The sequence below is a fragment of the Moschus berezovskii genome, chromosome 4, assembly GCF_049115385.1.
Source record: "Moschus berezovskii isolate FMDL1 chromosome 4, NW_MosBer_1.0, whole genome shotgun sequence".
Lineage (NCBI taxonomy): Eukaryota > Metazoa > Chordata > Mammalia > Artiodactyla > Moschidae > Moschus > Moschus berezovskii.
Genome location: NC_142463.1, coordinates 35315121 through 35336567, shown reverse-complemented (window position 1 = coordinate 35336567; position 21447 = coordinate 35315121). Strand labels below are relative to the sequence as shown.

At 42.9% G+C, this 21447-nt stretch overlaps 1 protein-coding gene across 1 annotated transcript in view; it reads left to right on the top strand.

The window, feature by feature from the left end:
- Nucleotides 1-16825, top strand: part of LOC129541372 (cytochrome P450 2J2-like) — a 46449-nt gene extending 29624 nt beyond the window's left edge. The window contains exons 8-9 of the mRNA XM_088835341.1: nucleotides 9929-10067; nucleotides 15560-16825. Coding sequence (XP_088691467.1) covers nucleotides 9929-10067; nucleotides 15560-15738 — 318 coding nt within the window. The 3' untranslated portion in view covers nucleotides 15739-16825. The remainder of the gene's footprint in view (nucleotides 1-9928; nucleotides 10068-15559) is intronic.
- The last annotated feature ends 4622 nt before the right edge of the window (nucleotides 16826-21447 follow it).

Below are 21447 nucleotides of genomic sequence, written 5' to 3'. Positions count from 1 at the left end.
AAGAGTTTCTATTGAAAGATCAGCTGTTATCCTTACAGGAATCCCCTTGCATGTTATTTGTTGTTTTTCCCTTGCTACTTTTAATATTTGTTCTTTGTGTTTGATCTTTGTTAATTTGATTAATATGTGCCTTGGGGTATTTCTCCTTGGGTTTATCCTGTTGGGGACTCTCTGGGTTTCTTTGACTTGGGTGATTACTTCTGTCTCCACTTTAGGGAAGTTTTCAACTATTATCTCCTCAAGTATTTTCTCATGGTCTTTCTTTTTGTCTTCTTCTTCTGGGACTCCTATGATTCGTATGTTGGGGAATTTAACATTGTCCCAGAGGTCTCTGAGATTGTCCTCATTTCTTTTAACTCTTTTTTCTTTTTTCCACTCTGTTTCATTTATTTCTACCCTTCTGTCTTCTACCTCACTTATCCTATCTTCTGCCTCTGTTATTCTACTGTTTGTTCCCTCCAGAGTGTTTTTGATCTCATTTATTGCATTATTCATTGTATACTGACTCTTTTTTATTTCATCTAGGTCCTTGTTAAACCTTTCTTCCATCTTCTCAATCCTTGTCTCCAGGTTATTTATCTGTAACTCCATTTTTTTTCAAGAGTTTGGATCATTTTCACTATCATTATTCAGAATTCTTTATCAGGTAGATTCCCTATGTCTTCCTCTTTTGTTTGGTTTGATGGGCATTTATCCTGTTCCTTTACCTGCTGGGTATTTCTCTGCCTCTTCATCTTGCTTATATTGCTGTGTTTGGGGTGGCCTTTCCATATTCTGGCAGTTTGTGGAGTTCTCTTTATTGTGGAGTTTCTTCACTGTGCGTGGGGTTGGACGGGTGGCTTTTCAAGGTTTCCTGGTTAGGGAAGGTTGTGTCAGTGTTCTGGTGGGTGAAGCTGGATTTCTTCTCTCTGGAGTGCAATGAAGTGTCCAGTAATGAGTTATGAGATGTCAGTGGGTTTGGAGTGACTTTGGGCAGCCTGTATATTGAAGCTCAGGGCTGTGTTCCTGTGTTGCTGCTGTGTTGTTGTCCATGGTATGTCTTGCTCTGGAACTTGTTGACCCTTCTGTGGTGCTTGGTTTCAGTGTAGGTATGGAGGCATTTGATGAACTTCTGTCGGTTAATGTTCCCTGGAGTCCGGAGTTCTCTAGTGTTCTCAGGATTTGGACTTAAGCCTCCTGCCTCTGGTTTTCAGTCTTATTCTTAAAGTAGCCTCAAGACTTCTCCATCTGTCACTTTGAAAGCCGTTCCCTCTGTTTTAGTTTCTTCTGTTTGCTGGTCTCTCCAGTGTCTAATTTCCACCCTGACACAATGGGGCGGTGGTGGACACTTTTTTAGGTTCTCTTGTTCAGTCGTGCTGTGGGGAGGGAGGAACGCTACAAACAAATAACACTGGCGTCTGTGGGGAGTGCTCGCAGTGTCTTGGCCACACTGGGTTTGCCCCCGTTCACGGCATGTGTGCTTTCCCAGTCTCTACTGCTTAGGCTGTAGGTTGCTCTGCCAGGAACTGTCTGAGGCTGGCTCTGGGATGTATGCACTTCCCAAGTCTAAGCCGCTCAGGTTCAGGTACTCGGGTACTCCACAAAGGTGCAGACTTGGTTGGGCCTGCATTTTGTGCCCTTCCCCTGTCCGAGCAGCTCAGGTGACCAGGTGTTTGGCGAGCGCGGTCGCTGCGACTTATTGCCTCTCCCATCCCTGCCGCTCAGTTTTCTGGTTTAACAACTGGCGCACCTTCTTAGGTGGACGTCAACTGTCCAGAATCCCAAGAAGTCTATGGTTAGCAACGAAGCCTGCTTGCAGTTTGGTAGATGATGCCTCTCTGGGGCCGCGATTGCCCCCTTCTGGCTCTGGCTACCCTCCCAGCGGGGAATGGGCCAGTCTGCAAGCTGGCTAGCTCTGCTCAGTCCTTTGTTCTGTGAGTGGGCCTGGTGGTGTCTTCAGTTCAGTTCAGTTCAGTTCAGTCGCTCAGTCGTGTCCGACTCTTTGCGACCCCATGAATCAGAGCATGCCAGAACTCCCTGTCCATCACCAACACCCGGAGTTCACTCAAACTCATGTCCATAGAGTCAGTGATGCCATCCAGCCATCTCATTCTCTGTCATCCCCGTCTCCTCCCACCCCCAGTCCCTCCCAGCATCAGATTCTTTTCCAGTGAGTCAACTTGTCACATTAGGTGGCCAAAGTATTGGAGTTTCAGCTTTAGCTTCAGGTTAGGGCTTTTCACCTTTTCACTGGGTAGCTATCCCACAGTCTGCTTTGCTATCTCAAGTTAAATCCCTCAGATTGCCCTCGGGGTATTCAGGCCCATCCTTACTCTAAGTAATGCAGCACACGCCTCCCAGCCCAGCCCCCACTTGCTAGTGGTGGATGCAGGTGTTTTTCCTGCTTCTCCGTTGGGAGTTACTATTGGGCACGTAATCAGGTGGGTTTTATTTACTTATTTATTTTTCCTCCCGGTTATGTTGCCCTCTGAGATTCCAAGGCTTGCCACAGACTCGCCAGTGAGAATGTTTCCTGGTGTTTGGAAACTTTTCTCGTTTTTAGGACTCCCTTCCTGGGACGGATCTCTGTCCCTACCTCTTTTGTCTCTCTTTTTATTTTTTATATTTTTTCCTACCTCCTTTCGAAGACAATGGGATGCTTTTCTGGGTGCCTGATGTCCTCTGCCGGCATTCTGAAGTTTTGTGGAATTTACTCAGCGTTCAAATGTTCTTTTGATGAATTTGTGGGGGAGAAAGTGGTCTCCCCGTCCTATTCCTCCACCATCTTAGGACAGCCCCCCAAGCTTATGTTTTTAAATGGTGTGAATCTCAACTGAAAAGTGACATGTTTTCTTCTCTTAAGGAAACACTTATCGGGAGAGGTATTTTTGCGGATGGAATACTAGATTTTTTCTTTCATTTGGGATCTTTAGAAGATTAGTTCAAATATATGTAAATGTGTTCTGGAGGAGAAAGGGGATTCCTAGGTAAATGTGTTTATATTAAGACTGGCTTTTCTTTGCTATGAGATTGCTCAGTGTTCTTACTCCATAATGTGCCTTGTAAATATCTCTGGGGATACAGTTGCAGCAATTCTAAGTCAGACTTTGCTAGGAGGTCCTTTTGTTTGCCTTGGGAGAGCTTCTCACAGGATAGTGACCTGCCAGACTTACACTGGAAAATTCTGCTTCTTAATCCTGGGGGCAGAAAATGTTGACTTATGAGGGACGTGTGGGACCACTTGAACCAAAATCACATTATTACTGCTGTTTCTAACATAATATCACCACAGGTATTGTTTCAAGCGTTAACTTAGAGCCCCTTGATGGGACTACCTCAAAAGGGAAAAGAATCCAAGCCTGTGCAGTATTAAATAACAGAAAAGAGGAGAAGGAAACCAATGCTTCCTTGGTTCCTAAAGCAGTCGGGACTATATAGATTCTTACAAAATGTCTGATTCAGTCCTCAGAATAATTCTGCTATCCTCATTTTACGAATTTTAAACCCAGGCTCAGAGAGTGATTAATCTTGTTTAAGAATTCTCCGTTACAAAGTGGCAAGAGTTGGGTTCCAGAAACAGACTTGTTCTGAGTCCCAGGCTCATCCTTGTTGTCTACACCATGCTCTCTCTGTAAGAGTTGCTTTACTTTGACTTTAGAAGAGTCTCGCTGCAATTGTTCTCAATGGTTCTCTTAAATTCCCTGAGATCACAGAGGAAATTCTGCTCTCTCTCTGCCCTGCTCTCTTAGGATCTCAGCAGATAGCTCTGATGTGCCCCCTAGTGCCCTCTCTGCACACTGCACATTCACAGTCTGCTTTCTCACCACCTTGGTCCATCTCTGTAGATGGATTGCAGTTGGTCTGAGTCCCTCTGTATGTGGAGCCTGGGGTTGATCTCAAGGGAAAAGCACAGGAGCTTCTCCCGTGGACTCTCCTTGGTCTCTGTCCCTACAGAGCCTGTAAATGCAGCTATTCCTGCAGCAACTGCGTTTTCGGTTTTCTTGTTGACTGACCATCTTGTGTGTGAAATATGAGGTCTAAAGGTTTTCACAGGTGATCTTTGCATATTCACAGCAATATATTTAACTGCAAAGAACTATCATAACTCAAAAGATTCATTCCAACAGATTTTGTCTGATGTAATGTTCTATGAGACCCAACGAACCAACTAAATCTGATTTTTATTTTATTTATTTTAATTTGAAGAAAATTACAATATTGTGGTCGTTTTTGCCATACATCAACATGAATCAGCCACAGCTGCACCTGTGTCACCATATCCTGAACCCCCCTCCCACTTCCTTCCCCACCCCAATCCTCAGGGTTGTCCCAGGGCACCAGCTTTGAATGTCCTGCTTCATGCATCGAACTTGCACTGGTCATCCGTTTTACATATGATAATATACATGTTTCAACGCTGTTCTATCATATCTTCCCACCTTCACCTTCTCCCACTGAGTTCAATAATCTGTTCTTTACGTCTGTGTCTCTTTTGTTGCCTTGCATATAGGATCGTCATTACCATCTTTCTAAATTTACATACTGTATTGATGTTTCTTTCTGACTTACTTCACTTTGTATAATAGGCTCCAGTTCCATCTATCTCATTAGAACTGACTCAAATGTGTTCTTCTTTATAGCTGAGTAATAGCCCATTGTGTATAGTACCACAACTTTCTTATCCATTCGTCTGACAATGGACATCTAGGTTGCTTCCATGTCCTAGCTGTTGTAAACAATGCTGAAGTGAACATTGGAGTAAATGTGTCTCTTTCAATTCTGGTTTCCTCTGTGTGTATGCCCAGCAGTGGGATTGCTGGGTCATATGGCAGAATGGAACTGGAGGAATCAACTTCCCTGACTTCAGCCTATACTACCAAGCTACAGTCATCAAGACAGTATGGTACTGGCACAAAGACAGAAGTATAGATCAATGGAACAAAATAAAAAGCCCAGAGATAAATCCATGGGTCCCTTATCTTTTAGAAGGCAAAAATATACAATGGAGAAAAGACTATCTCTTTAACAGATGGTGCTGGGAAAACTGATCAACCACCTGTAAAAGAATGAAACTAGAACACTTTCTAACACCATACAGAAAAATAAACTCAAAATGAATTAAAGATCTAAATGTAAGACAAGAAACTATAAAACTCTTACAGGAAAACGTAAGCGGAACACTCTATCACGTAAATCACAGCAAGATCCTCTATGACCCACTTCCCAGAGTAATGGAAATAAAAACAAAAATAAACAAATGGGACTTTTGTTTATTAAGTAAAGTTAAAAGCTTTTGCACAATGAAGGAAACTATAAGCAAGGTTAATAAGGCAGCCTTCAGAATGGGGGGAAATAATAGCAAATGATACAACTGACAAAGAATTAATCTCCAAAACATACAAGCATCTCATGTAGCTCAATACCAGAGAAACAAACAACGCAATCCAAAAGTGGGCCAAAGAACTAAACAGACATTTCTCCAAAGAAGACACACAGATGGCTAACAAACACATGAAAAGATGCTCAACATCACTCATTTTTAGAGGCAATGGCAAGCCACTCCGATACTCTTGCCTAGAAAATCACATGGATGGAGGAGCCTGGTGGGGTCGCTACTAGTTGGACACAACTGAGCGACTTCACTTTCACGCATTGGAGAAGGAAATGGCAACCCACTCCAGTGTTCTTGCCTGGAGAATCCCAGGGACGGGGGAGCCTGGTGGGCTGCCGTCTATGGGGTCGCACAGAGTCGGACACGACTGAAGCGACTTAGCAGCAGCAGCAGATCAAAACCACAGTGAGGTATCATCTCATACCTGTCAGAATGGCCACCATTAAAAAGTCGATAAACAGTAAATGCTGGAGAGGGTGGGTGTGGAGGCAAGGGAACCCTCTTACACTGTTGGTGGGAATGCAAACTAGAGCATGTCATGTGCAATGCTTCTCCACACAGCCCCAATATGGGAGTTCTGAAATACGGTTGCCAGGCTTCAGGATGAAACACTCTTTAGCAAGTGAAACTGACTAAAAACAAGAGAAAAGAAAATGAGGTAATGGATGCTGAGGAAAGCCAGGTACCTGACCAAGTATATACAATGAAAGTGATCCTCAAGTCATATAAGATTTAGGTCCCACAAAGCTGGCCTGGTTGATTAGTTCAGGATGATGAAATAGAAGGACATCAACTTAACTCTTCTTATGTAAACACAAAAATCACAATTTTCTACTGGGTGCTCAGTTGCTAAGTCATGTCCGACTCTCTAAGACCCCATGGACTGTACCCCACTAGGCTTTTCTGTCCATGGGATATTCTAGGCAAGATTACTGCAGTGGATTGCCATTTCCTTCTCCAAGGATCTGCTGAATAACCATTAACAAAACTGGTGAAACTTAATCAAAAAAGACATCCTAATTCCAGTTTTTTAAGGAATCTCCACACTGTTCTCCATTGTGACTGTACTAGTTTGCATTCCCACCAACAGTGTAAGAGGGTTCCCTTTTCTCCACACCCTCTCCAGCTTTTATTGCTTGTAGACTTTTGGATAGCAGCCATTCTGACTGGCTTGAAATGGTACCTCATTGTGGTTTTGACTTGCATTTCTCTTATAATGAGTGATGTTGAGCATCTTTTCAAGTGTTTGGATAAGAAGGCTGTGTACATAAACACAATGGAGTATTCAGTTCAGTTCAGTTCAGTCGCTCAGTTGTGTCTGACTCTTCGCGACCCCATGAATCACAGCACGCCAGGCCTCCCTGTCCATCACCAACTCCCGGAGTACACTCAAACTCATGTCCACAGAGTCAGTGATGCCATCCAGCCATCTCATTCTCGGTCGTCCCCTTCTCCTCCCACCCCCAACGTTTCCTAGCATCAGAGTCTTTTCCAGTGAGTCAACTCGTCACATGAGGTGGCCAAAGTATTGCAGTTTCAGCTTTAGCATCAGTCCTTCCAATGAACACCCAGGATTGATCTCCTTTAGAATGGACTGGTTGGATCTACTCAGCCATTCAAAAGAATACATTTGAATCAGTTCTAATGAGATGGATGAAACTGGAGCCTGTTATACAGAGTGAAGTAAGCCAGACAGAAAAACACCAATACAGTATACTAAAGCATATATATGGAATTTAGAAAGATGGTAATGAAAACCCTATATGTGAGACAGCAAAAGAGACACAGATGTGTAGAACAGTCTTTTGGACTCTGTGGGAGAGGGCGAGGGTCAGATGATTTGGGAGAATGGCATTGAAACTTGTAAAATATTATATGTGAAACGAATCGCCAGTCCAGGTGCAATGCATGAAGCAGGGTGCTCGGGGCTGGTGTACTGGGATGACCCAGAGGGATGGGATGGGGAGGGAGGTAGGAGGGGGGTTCAGGATAGGGAACACATGTACACCCAGGGCAGATTCATGTCAATGTATGACAAAACCACTGCAATATTGTAAAGTTATTAGCCTCCAATTAAATTAAATAAATGTATATATATATTTAAAAAAGACACCCTAAATACATAGCCAGTGGGAATTTGCCATATGATTCAGGGAGCTCAAACTGGTGCTCTATAACAACACAGAGGGGTAGGGTGGGGTGGGAGGGAGGATCAAGAGGGCAGGGGCTTATGTATACCTATAGCTGATACATGTTGAGGTACAGCAGAAACCCAGCACAATATTGTAAAGCAATTATCCTTAAATTAAAAATAAATAAAATTTTTAAAAGATACCCTAAATCCAAAGACAAAGAAGAAGCCACCATAAGATATCAGGAGAGGTGGAACTGCAACAGAATCAACTCCCATACCCACCAGGTGCTGTGCTTAGTCGCTCAATCCTGTCCACTCTTTGTGACCCCAAAGACTGTAACCCGCCAGGGACCTCTGTCAATGGGGATTCTCCAGGCAAGAATACTGGAGTGGGCTCCCATGCCCTCCTCCAGGGGATCTTTTCAATCCAGGGATCAAACCCAGGTCTCCCACATTGCAGGTGGATTCTTTACAGTCTGAGCCACCAGGGAAGCCTACTTGTCAGGTGTGCAACCTGCCAACTGGAAAACAATGATACTACAGAAGTTCTGCCACAGTAATGAAAATCGTGAGCCCCAAGGCAGGCATTCCAGCAGATTCTTATCTCAGAAATTCCACAGGGCTGGAAAGAAAAAGGACAGTCTTGGAGGGCACACACAAGACTGTGGACTGTGTGCACACCAACACAGGCAAGTAAAGCAGTGACCTCATAAGAGGTCACTAGTGTTGGAGGGTCACTAGTGTTGGAGGGTCACCTTTAGAGGCAGGGGCAGCACAATTCACAGCAGGAACAAAGACACTTAGAGCAGCAGCTCCAGCAGATACTCATTGGCATGAGGGTGCCCAGAGGTTGCCATGCAAAGCGGCCTGGAAAATAATTGGGAACAAATGACAAATTGAGAAACTGAAAGAGACTTGATGTAGTAAGCATGCAGGCAGAAGGATGATGACTCAGAGTGGGCAGGTGATGTGCCTATAATCTAAGAGAGATGGAAGTCATTAAGGGGTATCTCAGTTCAGTTCAGTTCAGTTCAGTCGCTCAGTCGTGTCTGACTCTTTGCAACCCCAGAATCACGCCAGGCCTCCTTGTTCATCACCAGCTCCCAGAGTTCATTCAAACTCATGTCCATCGAGTCGGTGATGCCATCCAGCCATCTCATTCTCTGTCGTCCCCGTCTCCTCCTGCCCCCAATCCCTCCCAGCATCAGAGTCTTTTCCAGTGAGTCAACTCTTCTCATGATGTGGCCAAACTATTGGAGCTTCAGCTTTAGCATCAGTCTTTCCAATGAACACCCAGGATTGATCTCCTTTGGAATGGACTGGTTGGATCTCCTTGCAGTCCAAGGGACTCTCAAGAGTCTTCTCCAGCACCACAGTTCAAAAGCATCAATTTTTCGGCGCTCAGCTTTCTTCACAGTCCAACTCTCACATCCATACATGACCACGGGAAAAAACATTGCCTTGACTAGACGGACCTTGGTTGGCAAAGTAATGTCTCTGCTTTTCAATATGCTGTCTAGGTTGGTCATAACTTTCCTTCCAAGGAGTAAGCGTCTTTTAATTTCATGGCTGCAATCACCATCTATTGAGGTCCAAATATGGTGGGTGGATAGGAGTGACATAATTAAGTCATGTCCAAAGCTAACTCAGCTTTCAATGTGTCCAGCACATTGAAGGGGAAAGAAAGGATATGGATGTAGTTAGGACTAATGTAGGAGTGTCGGAAACCAAGGTAGTAACTTGGACCAGGCAGTGATGAACCTAAAATGGAGGTGATAGAATCAAGAGAAAACTCAGGTGAAGTTGCCCAGCCCAGTGAAGGGCTGGATGAAGGCAAAATGAGGGAAAAGGAAGCATTAAGGAGGACTCCTGAGTTTCTTGCTGCATACCAGGAAGTGGTTTCTTCCACTTGGTGACCTTATTCTATTATCAAACTTTCTGTGGAATTTACTATATAATGGAGGGAAGAGAATGTGAGAAACTTAGATGAATGAGACATTTTTCATGTTGGACAAACTGCCATAGTTACCACTTGAGTAAGCAGCTGGGTCAATTTTGATCTAGAACTGCCTGTCCACTGTCACATTATTCATATATGTTTCATACATGTACATTGATGCATATGTGTTCCCTCCCAAGTTCTACACTGACAAGTCCCTGCAGAGATCCATTCTGCACTAAGAACAGTCACACTTCCCTGATAAATTCCCAGCAGACAATTCCAGTCCATCAGTGTAAGCTGTCCCATGGCAAAAAAAAAAAAACAGTGCTAGGGACTGGGTTGAGAAGTTGGTGGGTTGGTGAGGCTGAGGGAGTTCAGGGTGCTGTCAGCCCAGGTGTGGGCGAGCCAGAGGACTGCCGCCCCTCTGTACATGTATGTTGTGTGGGTCAAGTCTTGCCTGAGAGTCTTCTGCTTTCTCCAGGGATCCCTGGTCCTGACCAACCTGACTGCACTTCACAGGGACCCTGCAGAGTGGGCCACCCCTGATACGTTCAATCCAGAGCATTTTCTGGAAAATGGACAGATTAAGAAAAGGGAATCCTTTCTGCCTTTCTCAATAGGTGAGTAGTAAGAAATTTGTGTGTGGGAATCCAGGATTCCTCTCTCTGCCCTTGCCTACTCTTCTCCTTGTGATGCTTTGCTTTAGTTGGAACGTCTGCAGATAGCCCTGCCCAGGATAACTCACTCTGGCTGTGGTTGCACCTCAAGATTCCCTGGGCTGAGCATCCCCAGGACTCTTGCTTTTACTTCCTAAGCCCTGGCTTGACTCTGATGGAGATTTCAGCTTCACATTGTTTTGTCCCTGCCAACACTGGGGACAGAAGCTTAGCCTCCTCCTGTTGCCCATAAAGAAGGTTGGAACCTTACCATCTGAGTAGAGTTTTAAGTGTTCCAAGATCTTTTTAGGGCTTCCCACTCACAAAAATGTAAAGTGAATTACTACGAAAGGCATGGGGGAAGTGCCAGTAAAGGAGCTGCTTGTCTGTCATTATGAGCATCGGCAAGGGACTCGGTGCCATGGACTTAGGTAGATGAGATTCTACTCTTTAAGATCTTCCTGAAGAGGTCTTTTTAAATTTTGCCTTTTTAAATTCTAATAATCCTTTACAAGTATAGTTACATCATTCACATGGTGCACGACCTGACATGTATGAAAGAGAATGCAGGGAAACGCTCTCTCATGTTTCCAAGGCAGCCAGTTCCAAAAGCTCCAAAAGCTCCAAATGTTTTTACTCATAACTGTGAAATGAGTAACAAATTTCTTCGTATGTACCAGATAATGAGTTATGTATTTTGTTGAGATCGTTTCGAATAATTTCCCAAATCCTTAATTCTATAAATGTTTCCTGAGCACCTGTTATGTGTAAAGTATTCAGTCCTGAGGATATGAAAAATGATTCAGTAGACAAAAATACCGTGCAACTCTCGTGAACCATTTGTTCCCCTGTAACCTTCCAAGGTTCAAACTTGAATCACCACTTTGGGTTTAAGGAAGGTATCTGAAGTTTAGCAGGGTCAACTATGGAATATACTGTCATAGAAGTCATGGGGGCAGTCCTAGGATGGAGAGCTGTTCAGGTTTATCAACACTAATGCCTGTGCCTCTTCCTAACTGTCTCCTAAAACAGTAACTATTGCTACACTGAGTTGACATTCTGAAATTCATAGTAGTTTTCTTATCATTCAGTTAAATTAAATACAGATTAATTTTATGTGACAGTATCATTTTGCTGATCATGCCACAAAGGCACAGAGAGGAAGGCTCTGGAATTTGACCCCGTGTAGGCATGACTGGTTCCAAATAGGAAAAGGTGTACGTCAAGGTTGTATATTGTCACCTTGCTTATTTAACTTATATGCAGAGTACATCATGAGGAACGCTGGGCTGGAAGAAGCACAAGCTGGAATCAAGATTGCTGGGAGAAATATCAATAACCTCAGATATGCAGATGACACTACCCTTATGGCAGAAAGTGAGGAGGAACTCAAAAGCCTCTTGATGAAAGTGAAAGACGAGAGTGAAAAGGTTGGCTTGAAGCTCAACATTCAGAAAACAAAGATCATGGCATCTGGTCCCATCACTTCATGGGAAATAGATGGAAAAACAGTGGAAACAGTGTCAGACTTTGTTTTTTTGGGCTCCAAAATCACTGCAGATGCTGATTGCAGCCATGAAATTAAAAGACGCTTGCTCCTTGGAAGGAAAGTTATGACCAACCTTGATAGTATATTAAAAAGCAGAGACATTACTTTGCCAACCAAGGTCCGTCTAGTCAAGGCAATGGTTTTTCCCGTGGTCATGTATGGATGTGAGAGTTGGACTGTGAAGAAGGCTGACCGCCGAAGAATCGATGCTTTTGAACTGTGGTGTTGGAGAAGACTCTTGAGAGTCCCTTATACTGCAAGGAGATCCAACCAGTCCATTCTAAAGGAGATCAATCCTGGATGTTCATTGGAGGGACTGATGCTAAAGCTGAAACTGCAATACTTTGGCCACCTCATGCGACGAGTTGACTCACTGGAAAAGACTCTGATGCTGGGAAAGGTTGGGGGCGGGAGGAGAAGGGGACGACGGAGAATGAGATGGCTGGATGGCATCACCGACTCTGTGGACATGAGTTTGAGTGAACTTCGGGAGTTGGTGATGGACAGGGAGGCCTGGCGTGCTGTGATTCATGGGGTCGCGGAGAGTCGGACACGACTGAGCGACTGAACTGAACTGAACTGAGGCATGATCCAAAGGCCAGGCTTTCCTGCTATAGGACACTGTCCTGAGTGTATCTGAACTCATTCGATTAGATCTTCTGTGTCTTTCCTGTCCAGTTCTGTGCCACCTTTGCTCACACTGGGCAAGTCACTTTCTAATCTGAAAGCAGAAATGAGATGTAAGAAAACCTTCTAGTCTTCCTGTCTACAAGAGCTTCAGGTTTCCTATTATACTACAAAGTTTTAGTTATTTTAAGTGTTATAAGTATTCTTCCTTAAGTTTTTGTTGTTGTTGTGAGAGTTGTAACACACCCTTCTAATTACAGATTTTATTTGCAAGGAAATTATTTTATTTAATATGTACAGCAATCCAGTTATTAGCAGTTTGACAGGAAAGACATCAGTATTTCCTTTCCCAATGTAAAGAAATTAGGATTTAGAGAAAGCTGTTTCTTACCCAAGGTCATGTGCCCAAGGAATTGGCAGAAAACAGCCTAACTTTCGTTTGTTGTTTTTGTAAAAAATTTTTTGTAGAGTCGATTTACAATATTGTGTTACTTTCAGTAAGAGCAAAGTGATTCAGTTATACATATATATTTATAAATATATATATATGTGTGTGTTGTTGTTTTAGTTTTTTTCCCTTACAAGTTACTACAAAATATTGGTTTACTTCCCTGAGCTATACAGTAGGTCCTCATTGGTTATGTATGAAGTTCTAATGTAGTGTGCTCCCTAACACAATTAGAATGTAACACATTTACTTACTTAAAAGCCCCTCCTTTTTAAGATTCACCAAGTTCATGTCATATGTATCAATTGTTATATTGCTGCATTACAAAGGTGGTAAACTCAGTGATGTAAAACATTAAGTACGCATTGTTGCCCGAAGTCTCCAATTGAGCTGGGAGCTTGCCTGATCTTATCTGGGCTCTCTTGCCTGTGTAGGTCAGACGACTGAAGACTGATCTAGGACTACCTTGGCTGGGTCAGTGGGGCTCTTTTCCAAGTTTCCTCCTCCAGCAAGCTAATCCCAGCTGGTATACGTGCAGATGATAAGACCAGGAGGGAGAAAAGCACACATGCCTCCTAAGGGCCAGGCTGGGAACTGGCGACCATCATTCCAACTGCATTCCAGGGCCCATGCAGGTCATACTGTGAGCCCCAGTTCAAGGGAAAGGGGGAAAATACAGTTTTTGTGGGAAGGGCTATGATATCACTTTGCAGATGATGTGGGTACTGGGAAAGGGGGAAAATGGAACAAGTGTTGCAATCAGGTAATATCACTCTTTCTGCCTGAGAAGAATGAAATTCATAGAAGGTAAGCAATTTGGGGTTTTCCTCAGCTGTGGCAGAATGCAGCCTACCTAAATGGAGTAGGAAACAGAAACCTGAGAAATGCTCTGAATCAAAAAGTCAACACTGCTATTAGGTTTTTCTCCCACCACACTCCCATTTGGGGCACAGTTGCTTTGACTCATTCTTGATCCAGCACTTTGTAAAGAAAGATTCCTTGAAGAATGGGATGTGGAGGGTCCCTCCCTTCTCTTGGAGAGGCGATCACGTGTGGAATTAGGACACACACACACGGTCAGGGCAGATGGCAAAGGTATTGTTGCAAACATTTTTTTTTCGTTTTGTTCTTCATTTAAGTTTTTCCCTCTTGATGCAGCAAAGCAGCAGACATCTTCATGAAAGACAAGCGGCTGAGTCCTCATTTTTCAGAATAATCACTGGATCACAGGAGACAAGAAGAGAAAGACCTTTTTTTAGAAACCCTAGACCAATTCTCTCATTCCTGGTGAGGTGATTGATCTAGTTATTTAGTGGGAGCACCAAGGAGAAGGTCTACATTTCCCGTAGTCCAGAATGAATTTGTAGAATCAAGTAGCCCTCCTTTTCATGATTTTAAAATCAAATTCGTATCTCCTGTATTACTCATATCTTTGTCCAGCCACATAATGTAGTTAGGAGATTATTTCATAAGTTTGACAACTGAAAATGGTTTAGGTTGGGGAGAATATTTACTCATAGCCCAGAACTGGTTACTGATGAAACAAACACTGTAAACCTGACCCTGACTCTGTGGGTCCATTTTTGTCACAAATCTGTATTACTCGAGGAGAATTTGCAGTATTTACAATACAGCTGGTTTGGTACCATTTGAACAAATTTCTTCATTTGCTGCATTTTTAACTGATGTCCTCATTGTTCTATTAGTGATGCGTTAAAGAGATCGGAGAGAGGGGAAGAGAGATGATTAGAAACTGCTAGTGGGAAACACAGGCACACAGGCACAAAATTATATAAAAAGGACATAATTCTGAAGCATATTTTGATTAAACACATTTGCAGACATTTTCTAATCTTATTTTTCAACAACGGCTTACAGGCAGAGGACAAAACTGAGGCATACATACAATAACTATTTTTGAAGAGTATTTCATGACATGGGGGAAAACCAAAGTAACAATAGCAATGCCTAGAATTAAGTACAGAGAGTAATCACAGTGACGGGTGTGCAGGAGAATCTTTACAAAGACAGTGAGGAAATACATCAAATGTTAACAAAGGTTTTGTCTGGATTATGGGATTAAAAGATCTTTTATATCTTTATACTTCTCAGACTTTTTTTTTCATTTTTGCAGTGAACATGTATTGATTAGTGAGAAAGTAAGTTATTAAAACACCCACAAGAGAGATAATGGAGACCCGAGTAGGGTGTTGTAAACCAAGTGGGGAGGAGGGCATCACGAAGGGGTGGGGCTGGGGGAAGCCTGGAAGAGATGGTGCAGAGGTGGGATGAGAGGGGGTCAGCCCTGCCCGGGGAGCCCTGGCAGGGAGATTCCCAGTCATGATGAAGGGAAACATGACGTAGAGAGAAGATGCCTCATACTTGAGAAGCCTTGATCTGATGTTCACTTCCTTATACTGCTCAACCGTTTTGTTTTTTTTTTAATACAATGATGGAAAAATATTAAAACAGAAGTTTGCTTTTTGTCTGCTTTGGTCATCATCATTTCCTAATGGATTTTTGAAAGACTTTAGGCTAGACGCCATTTGCAGGTCAACCCAGCCCCTCTCTTGTTCTGTCCACAGCCTGCACCTACACCCTGTGCCTCACCATCCTGACCCCTGAAAGCACTGAGCTGTGCAATTATAGATTCACTTAGCTGGGCTTAGGTTTACAAGTTGGTTGCCATGAAATAAGCCAACTACATAAAGGCCAGGGCCTATCAGGCTCTCACTTTGCTCAGGTTTTTTAAGACGTGGTACAAGATTTCAGTCCTTGCAAGACACAGTCACCACCTGAGCAGGTAACTCATGTCATATTTTTGTCTTTTAGGAAAGCGGATGTGCCTTGGGGAACAATTGGCCAGGACGGAGTTGTTTATTTTCTTTACTTCACTTCTGCAAAAATTTACCTTCAGACCTCCAGAGAATGAGAAGCTGAGCCTAAAGTTCAGAGCAAGCCTGACCAACTCCCCGGTCAGCTACCGCCTCTGTGCTATTCCTCGGGTCTGAAGTTGTTGAGATGGGGAGGAGAAGGAAAGCAAGAAGAATAGGCCTGTTCCCCCCAAGGCAGAGAGCATGCTCAGAAGTGAGGGAGCAGCATTCAGTGCCTCTAGGACAGGTCACCGAAACTGGACTCAGAGGAAACTGGATCCAAACCCCAGCTTTACCGTCTCCAATGGGACCTTGGGCAAATCAATTATGTTGTGAGTGATTTCATTTTCAAATGGGAAATATAAGGCGGACAATGATTTCTTCTCTAAAGGAAAAACTAATGGAACGATCAGAGGAAAGAAAGGGCTTTAAATGGCTTGAAATCATAAAGCACGTCATAAAATTCATATTTGTGATCTGCCACTTTCTGTGTCCTTCCTTAGACAAAAATTTGCTCCTGGCCTGTTGAGATAGCCTGGGTCAAAGTGATGCCAAATGATGGGTAAGAGTTAGAAGTTGGGCCCTGGGGCAGCCACGGAGGTCAGCCAGAAAGACCCTCATACTTGGTAGCATTGGGCAGCTTATCCTGCTTGTGCCCCAGACTGGCACCTGGGAAGTCAGGAGGGCAGGTAGATTCCTGATTGATAAGCACAGTTCTATGGAAAAGCAGTTTCTCTGGTTTACCTAAGAAAACACTACCTTGGCCTTGGACACCAGAGCCAAAAAAAATCACCAAATTTAAACAAACATGGAAAGCAAGTTGGGGGAAGTAAATGTGGAAATATTTTCTGACTTTAAGGTGCCTTCTTACCTTAAACCTCCCTCATGCATTATTTCCCAACCCCCTTATTGTTGAGAACATGGTGGTTGTGAGATATTTTCTTAAAAATTGATTGTCTTCTTTGGAGAAATGTCTGCTTAGTTCTTTGGCCTGAGAAATTAGCCTGCAATTAAAATTTAAAAAAATTGATTGTCACTGTGATTGACATGTATCCCCAGCCTAAACACAGCTGATGAGCATTGACAGAGTATAGTATAGAAGGAGACAGAAATGCAGGAATCCTGCTCAGCCCTCCTGTGTGGGTGCTAAGGAGAGAAAATGCCATCAACTGGAAGGCCAGGTCCCACTGAGAAACCATGGGGTTGGGATGCCAACCTGCATGCAGACAAGCAGTGAAACCTGGTAAACTGCATTAACCCTTATAGAAGGTCTTTTTTCCTAAGGCTGTTAGAATTAAGGAATTTAAATAGCTCAGAGTAAAAAGGGCCACGAAGACATGGGTCTCTTAAATCCTGTTGTTGAGATTCAGAGAAAAGCTGAATCAGTGGGCACCATTAGAAAAGGAAATAGAAATAGGGAGGGAGGGAGAGAGTGTCTGACTGGATCTATCCTAAGTCTGTCAAAGCCGATTGGAAGTTGAGGAGAAATGGTTGTGTTTCCTAAAGTGCATGGGGAGCGTTTGAGCTAGACTAGAACTCACTTCATGGAAAAGAGACAGGGAAAAAGTGGACACATTAGTGGAGTTTATTTTCTTGGGCTCCAAGATCACTGCAGATGGTGACTGCAGCCATGAAATTAAAAGACGTTTGCTCCTTGGAAGAAAAGCTATGACAAACCCAGACAGCATTAAAAAGCAAAGACATCACTTTGCCAATAAAGATCTGTATAGTCAAAGCTATGATTTTCCAATTGTCAGTCATACAAATGTCAAAGTTGAACCATAAAGAAGGTTGAGCGCTGAAGAATTGATTCTTTCAAATTGTGGTGCTGGAGAAGACCCTTGAGAGTCCCTTGGGCAACAAGGAAATCAAACTAGTCAATCCTAAAGGGAATCAACCCTGAATATTCATTGGAAGGACGGATGCTGAAGCTGAAGCTGCAATACTTTTGGCCACGTGATGCAAAGAGCTGACTCACTGGAAAAGACCCTGATTCTGGGCAAGGTTGAGGGCAGGAGGAGAAGGGGGCGAAAGAGGATGAGATGGTTGGATGGCATCACCGACTCGATGGACATGAGTTTGAGCCAACTCCGGGAGTTGGTGATAGACAGGGAAGACTAGCATGCTTCAGTCCATGTGGTCACAAAGAGTTGGACACGACTGAGTGACTGATCAACAGCAGCAGGAAACTGAGAGCGCCAGCTGCATCACCCGAATACACTTTCTTTGTTCAGTTCAGTTCAGTTCAGTCACTCAGTCGTGTCCGACTCTCCGCGACCCCATGAATCACAGCATGCCAGGCCTCCCTGTCCATCACCAACTCCCGGAGTACACTCAAAGTCATGTCCACAGAGTCGGTGATGCCATCCAGCCATCTCATTCTCCGTCGTCCCCTTCTCCTCCCGCCCCCAACCTTTCCCAGCATCAGAGTCTTTTCCAGTGAGTCAACTCGTCGCATGAGGTGGCCAAAGTATTGCAGTTTCAGCTTCAGCATCAGTCCCTCCAATGAACATCCAGGATTGATCTCCTTTAGAATGGACTGGTTTGATCTCCTTGCAGTATAAGGGACTCCCAAGAGTCTTCTCCAACACCACAGTTCAAAAGCATCGATTCTTCGGCGATCAGCTTTCTTCACAGTCCAACTCTCACATCCATACATGACCACGGGAAAAACCATTGCCTTGACTAGACGGACCTTGGTCGGCAAAGTAATGCCTCTGCTTTTAAATATACTATCAAGGTTGGTCATAACTTTCCTTCCAAGGAGCAAGCGTCTTTTAATTTCATGGCTGAAATCAGCATCTGCAGTGATTTTGGAGCCCCAAAAAACAAAGTCTGACACTGTTTCCACTGTTTCCCCATCTATTTCCCATGAAGTGATGGGACCAGATGCCATGATCTTCATTTTCTGAATGTTGAGCTTCAAGCCAACCTTTTCTCTCTCCTCTTTCAGTTTTATCAAGAGGCTTTTGAGTTCCTCTTCACTTTCTGCCATAAGGGTAGTGTCATCTGCATGTCTGAGGTTATTGATATTTCTCCCAGCAATCTTGATTCCAGCTTGTGCTTCTTCCAGCCCAGCATTCCTCATGATGTACTCTGCATATAAGTTAAATAAGCAAGGTGACAATATACATCCTTGACGTACACCTTTTCCTATTTGGAACCAGTCTGTTGTTCCATGTAAGAAAGACTTCCTCAGTGATCAATGCAAAGAAATAGAAGAAAACAACAGAATAGGAAAAACAAGAGACCTCTTCAAGAAAATTAGAGATTCCAAGGGAACATTTCATGCAAAGATGGGCTCAATAAAGGACAGAAATAGTATGGACCTAACAGAAGCAGAAGATATTAAGAAGAGGTGGCAGGAATACACAGAAGAACTGTCCAAAAAAATCTTCACGACCAAGATAGTCACGATAACGTGATCACTGACCTAGAGCCAGACATCTTGGAATGTGAAGTCAAGTGGGCCTTAGAAAGCATCACTACGAACAAAGCTAGTGGAGGTGATGGAATTCCAGTTGAGCTCTTTCAAGTCTTGAAAGATGATGCTGTGAAAGTGCTGCACTCAATATGCCAGCAGATTTGGAAAACTCAGCAGTGGCCACAGGACTGGAAGAGGTCAGTCTTCATTCCAATCCCAAAGAAAGGCAATGCCAAAGAATGCTCAAACTACCACACAATTGCACTCATCTCACACGCTAGTAAAGTCATGCTCAAAATTCTCCAAGCCAGGCTTCAGCAGTATGTAAACCGTGAACTCCCAGATGTTCAAGCAGGTTTTAGAAAAGGCAGAGGCACCAGAGATCAAATTGCCAACATCCGCTGGATCATGGAGAAAGCAAGAGAGTTCCAGAAAAACATCTATTTCTGCTTCATTGACTATGCCAAAGCCTTTGACTGTGTCAATCACAATAAACTGTGGAACATTCTGAAAGAGATGGGAATCCCAGACCACCTGACCTGCCTCTTGAGAAACCTGTATGCAGGTCAGGAAGCAACAGTTAGAACTGGACATGGAACAACAGACTGGTTCCAAATAGGAAAAGGTGTACACTTTCTTTGTAACCTCTTGGAAAGTTGCCTCTCTGGAAAGCACTGCAAATTACATTTCTAGAATAAAAGGAATCAAACCAGACCTCCAACTTCCTGAACATCTGAGACCTTGTCTTCCACTCTTTATTCCCCCAATCAGTTCATCCTCTTTGGAGACTAACAATTGGCCCAAATACTTTTCATTATGTGCTCAGTCTCCTAAATTATAAAATATAGGGCTTTGTATAGTCATCTCTGAGGTCCATTCCTACTCTGTTGTGCATTTTCCATGACTCTATAAGGGCAGGCATTTACGTACTCCCATGGGATCAATGGAAAACCCCTGGACACTCATCTGGCCTGATAGACGCAATGGGGCCCAGACCCAAGTAGCATGTGACCACAATTAACCAGAATCTTGGGGACACAGGACTGAGGGTAGGTGAACTTTCTGCCCATACAAAACGTCTCTTCTTTTCTCAAAAGCTCATTGAGAGACTGTAAAATAAAAATTCTTGATCTGTGAAAGCATTACAAAATAATTTTTGTTTTCTGTCCTTTCATAAGTCTCTTATTCCTCATCTCTTTTGGAAGCTCCAGATTCCCTCTCCCTCTTCCTTTGTGTCTGTGTCTGACACATAGCATGCCAGCATATGACATGTCCTGTGACATCATGGATGAGGCACTGACTTTCCTGAAAAGCACCTAGGTTGGGAATATTCCTTTCACCTCTGTCTTGCATGGGTCTCAAACAGACCCACTTTAGATATGGAGACACAGAAGAAATTAAAGAGTTGGAGGAAGATATACCATCCTGAAAATTGAAAGTTGAATGTGTTAATCTCTCAGTCATATATGACTCTTTGCAACCCCATGGACTGTAGCCCACCAAATTACTCTGTCCATGGGATTCTCCAGGCAAGAATACTGGAGTGGGTTGCCATGCCCTCTGCAGATATACCATCCTAACACCAATCAAAAGAAAAGTGAAGTAGCTCTACTAAGTGCTGATATCAGAGCATGGAAAATTATCATAAACTTTAAAACAGAATTTCAAAAGGATCAGTTCTCCACGAAGAGATAGCAATTCTATAATGTGTATGCACCTGCAAACTGATGGAACTGCAAGGGAAAATAGGTGAATTTCTTATTATACTTAGACACTTGAATATCCCTCTACCATCAGTGGACAGAACCAAGAGTCAGAAAATCAGTAAAGGCAAAGGTGAACCATGCAATATAACCAATTACTTGGATTCAATTGACATTTATAGAATTCATAATCTAACTAGAGCAGCATGCATATTCTTCTCAAGCTCATGTTGAAAATTCACCAAATAGGCCACATTCTATGTATAAAACACACTTTATCAAATATCATATGGAAATCACAAAAATTATGCTTTCATAACAAAATGGAGTTAACTAGAGACCAATAAAAGAATAGTACATGAAAAACTTAAAACTATTTGAATATTGAACAACACACATAAACATGGATCAAAGAAGAAATTTCCAAAAAGTATCTTTAAACAAAGAAAATATAAACTATGAAAACATGTAGATACAGTGAAATCAGTGCTTTGAGGAAAATTTATACCATTGAATAAAGAAAGGTTTAAAATAAACCATCTATGTTTCTACCACATGGTTCTAGAAAAGGAAAAGAAAATTAAATCCAAAGAAAGAATAAGAAAATAAATAATAAAAATTAAAGTATCAGTTAATGAAATTGAAGATAGGAAAATAGAGAAAATGAACAAAACTAAAAGTTTAAAAAAAATTTTTTTTTTTTTTTTAAATTGGCAAACA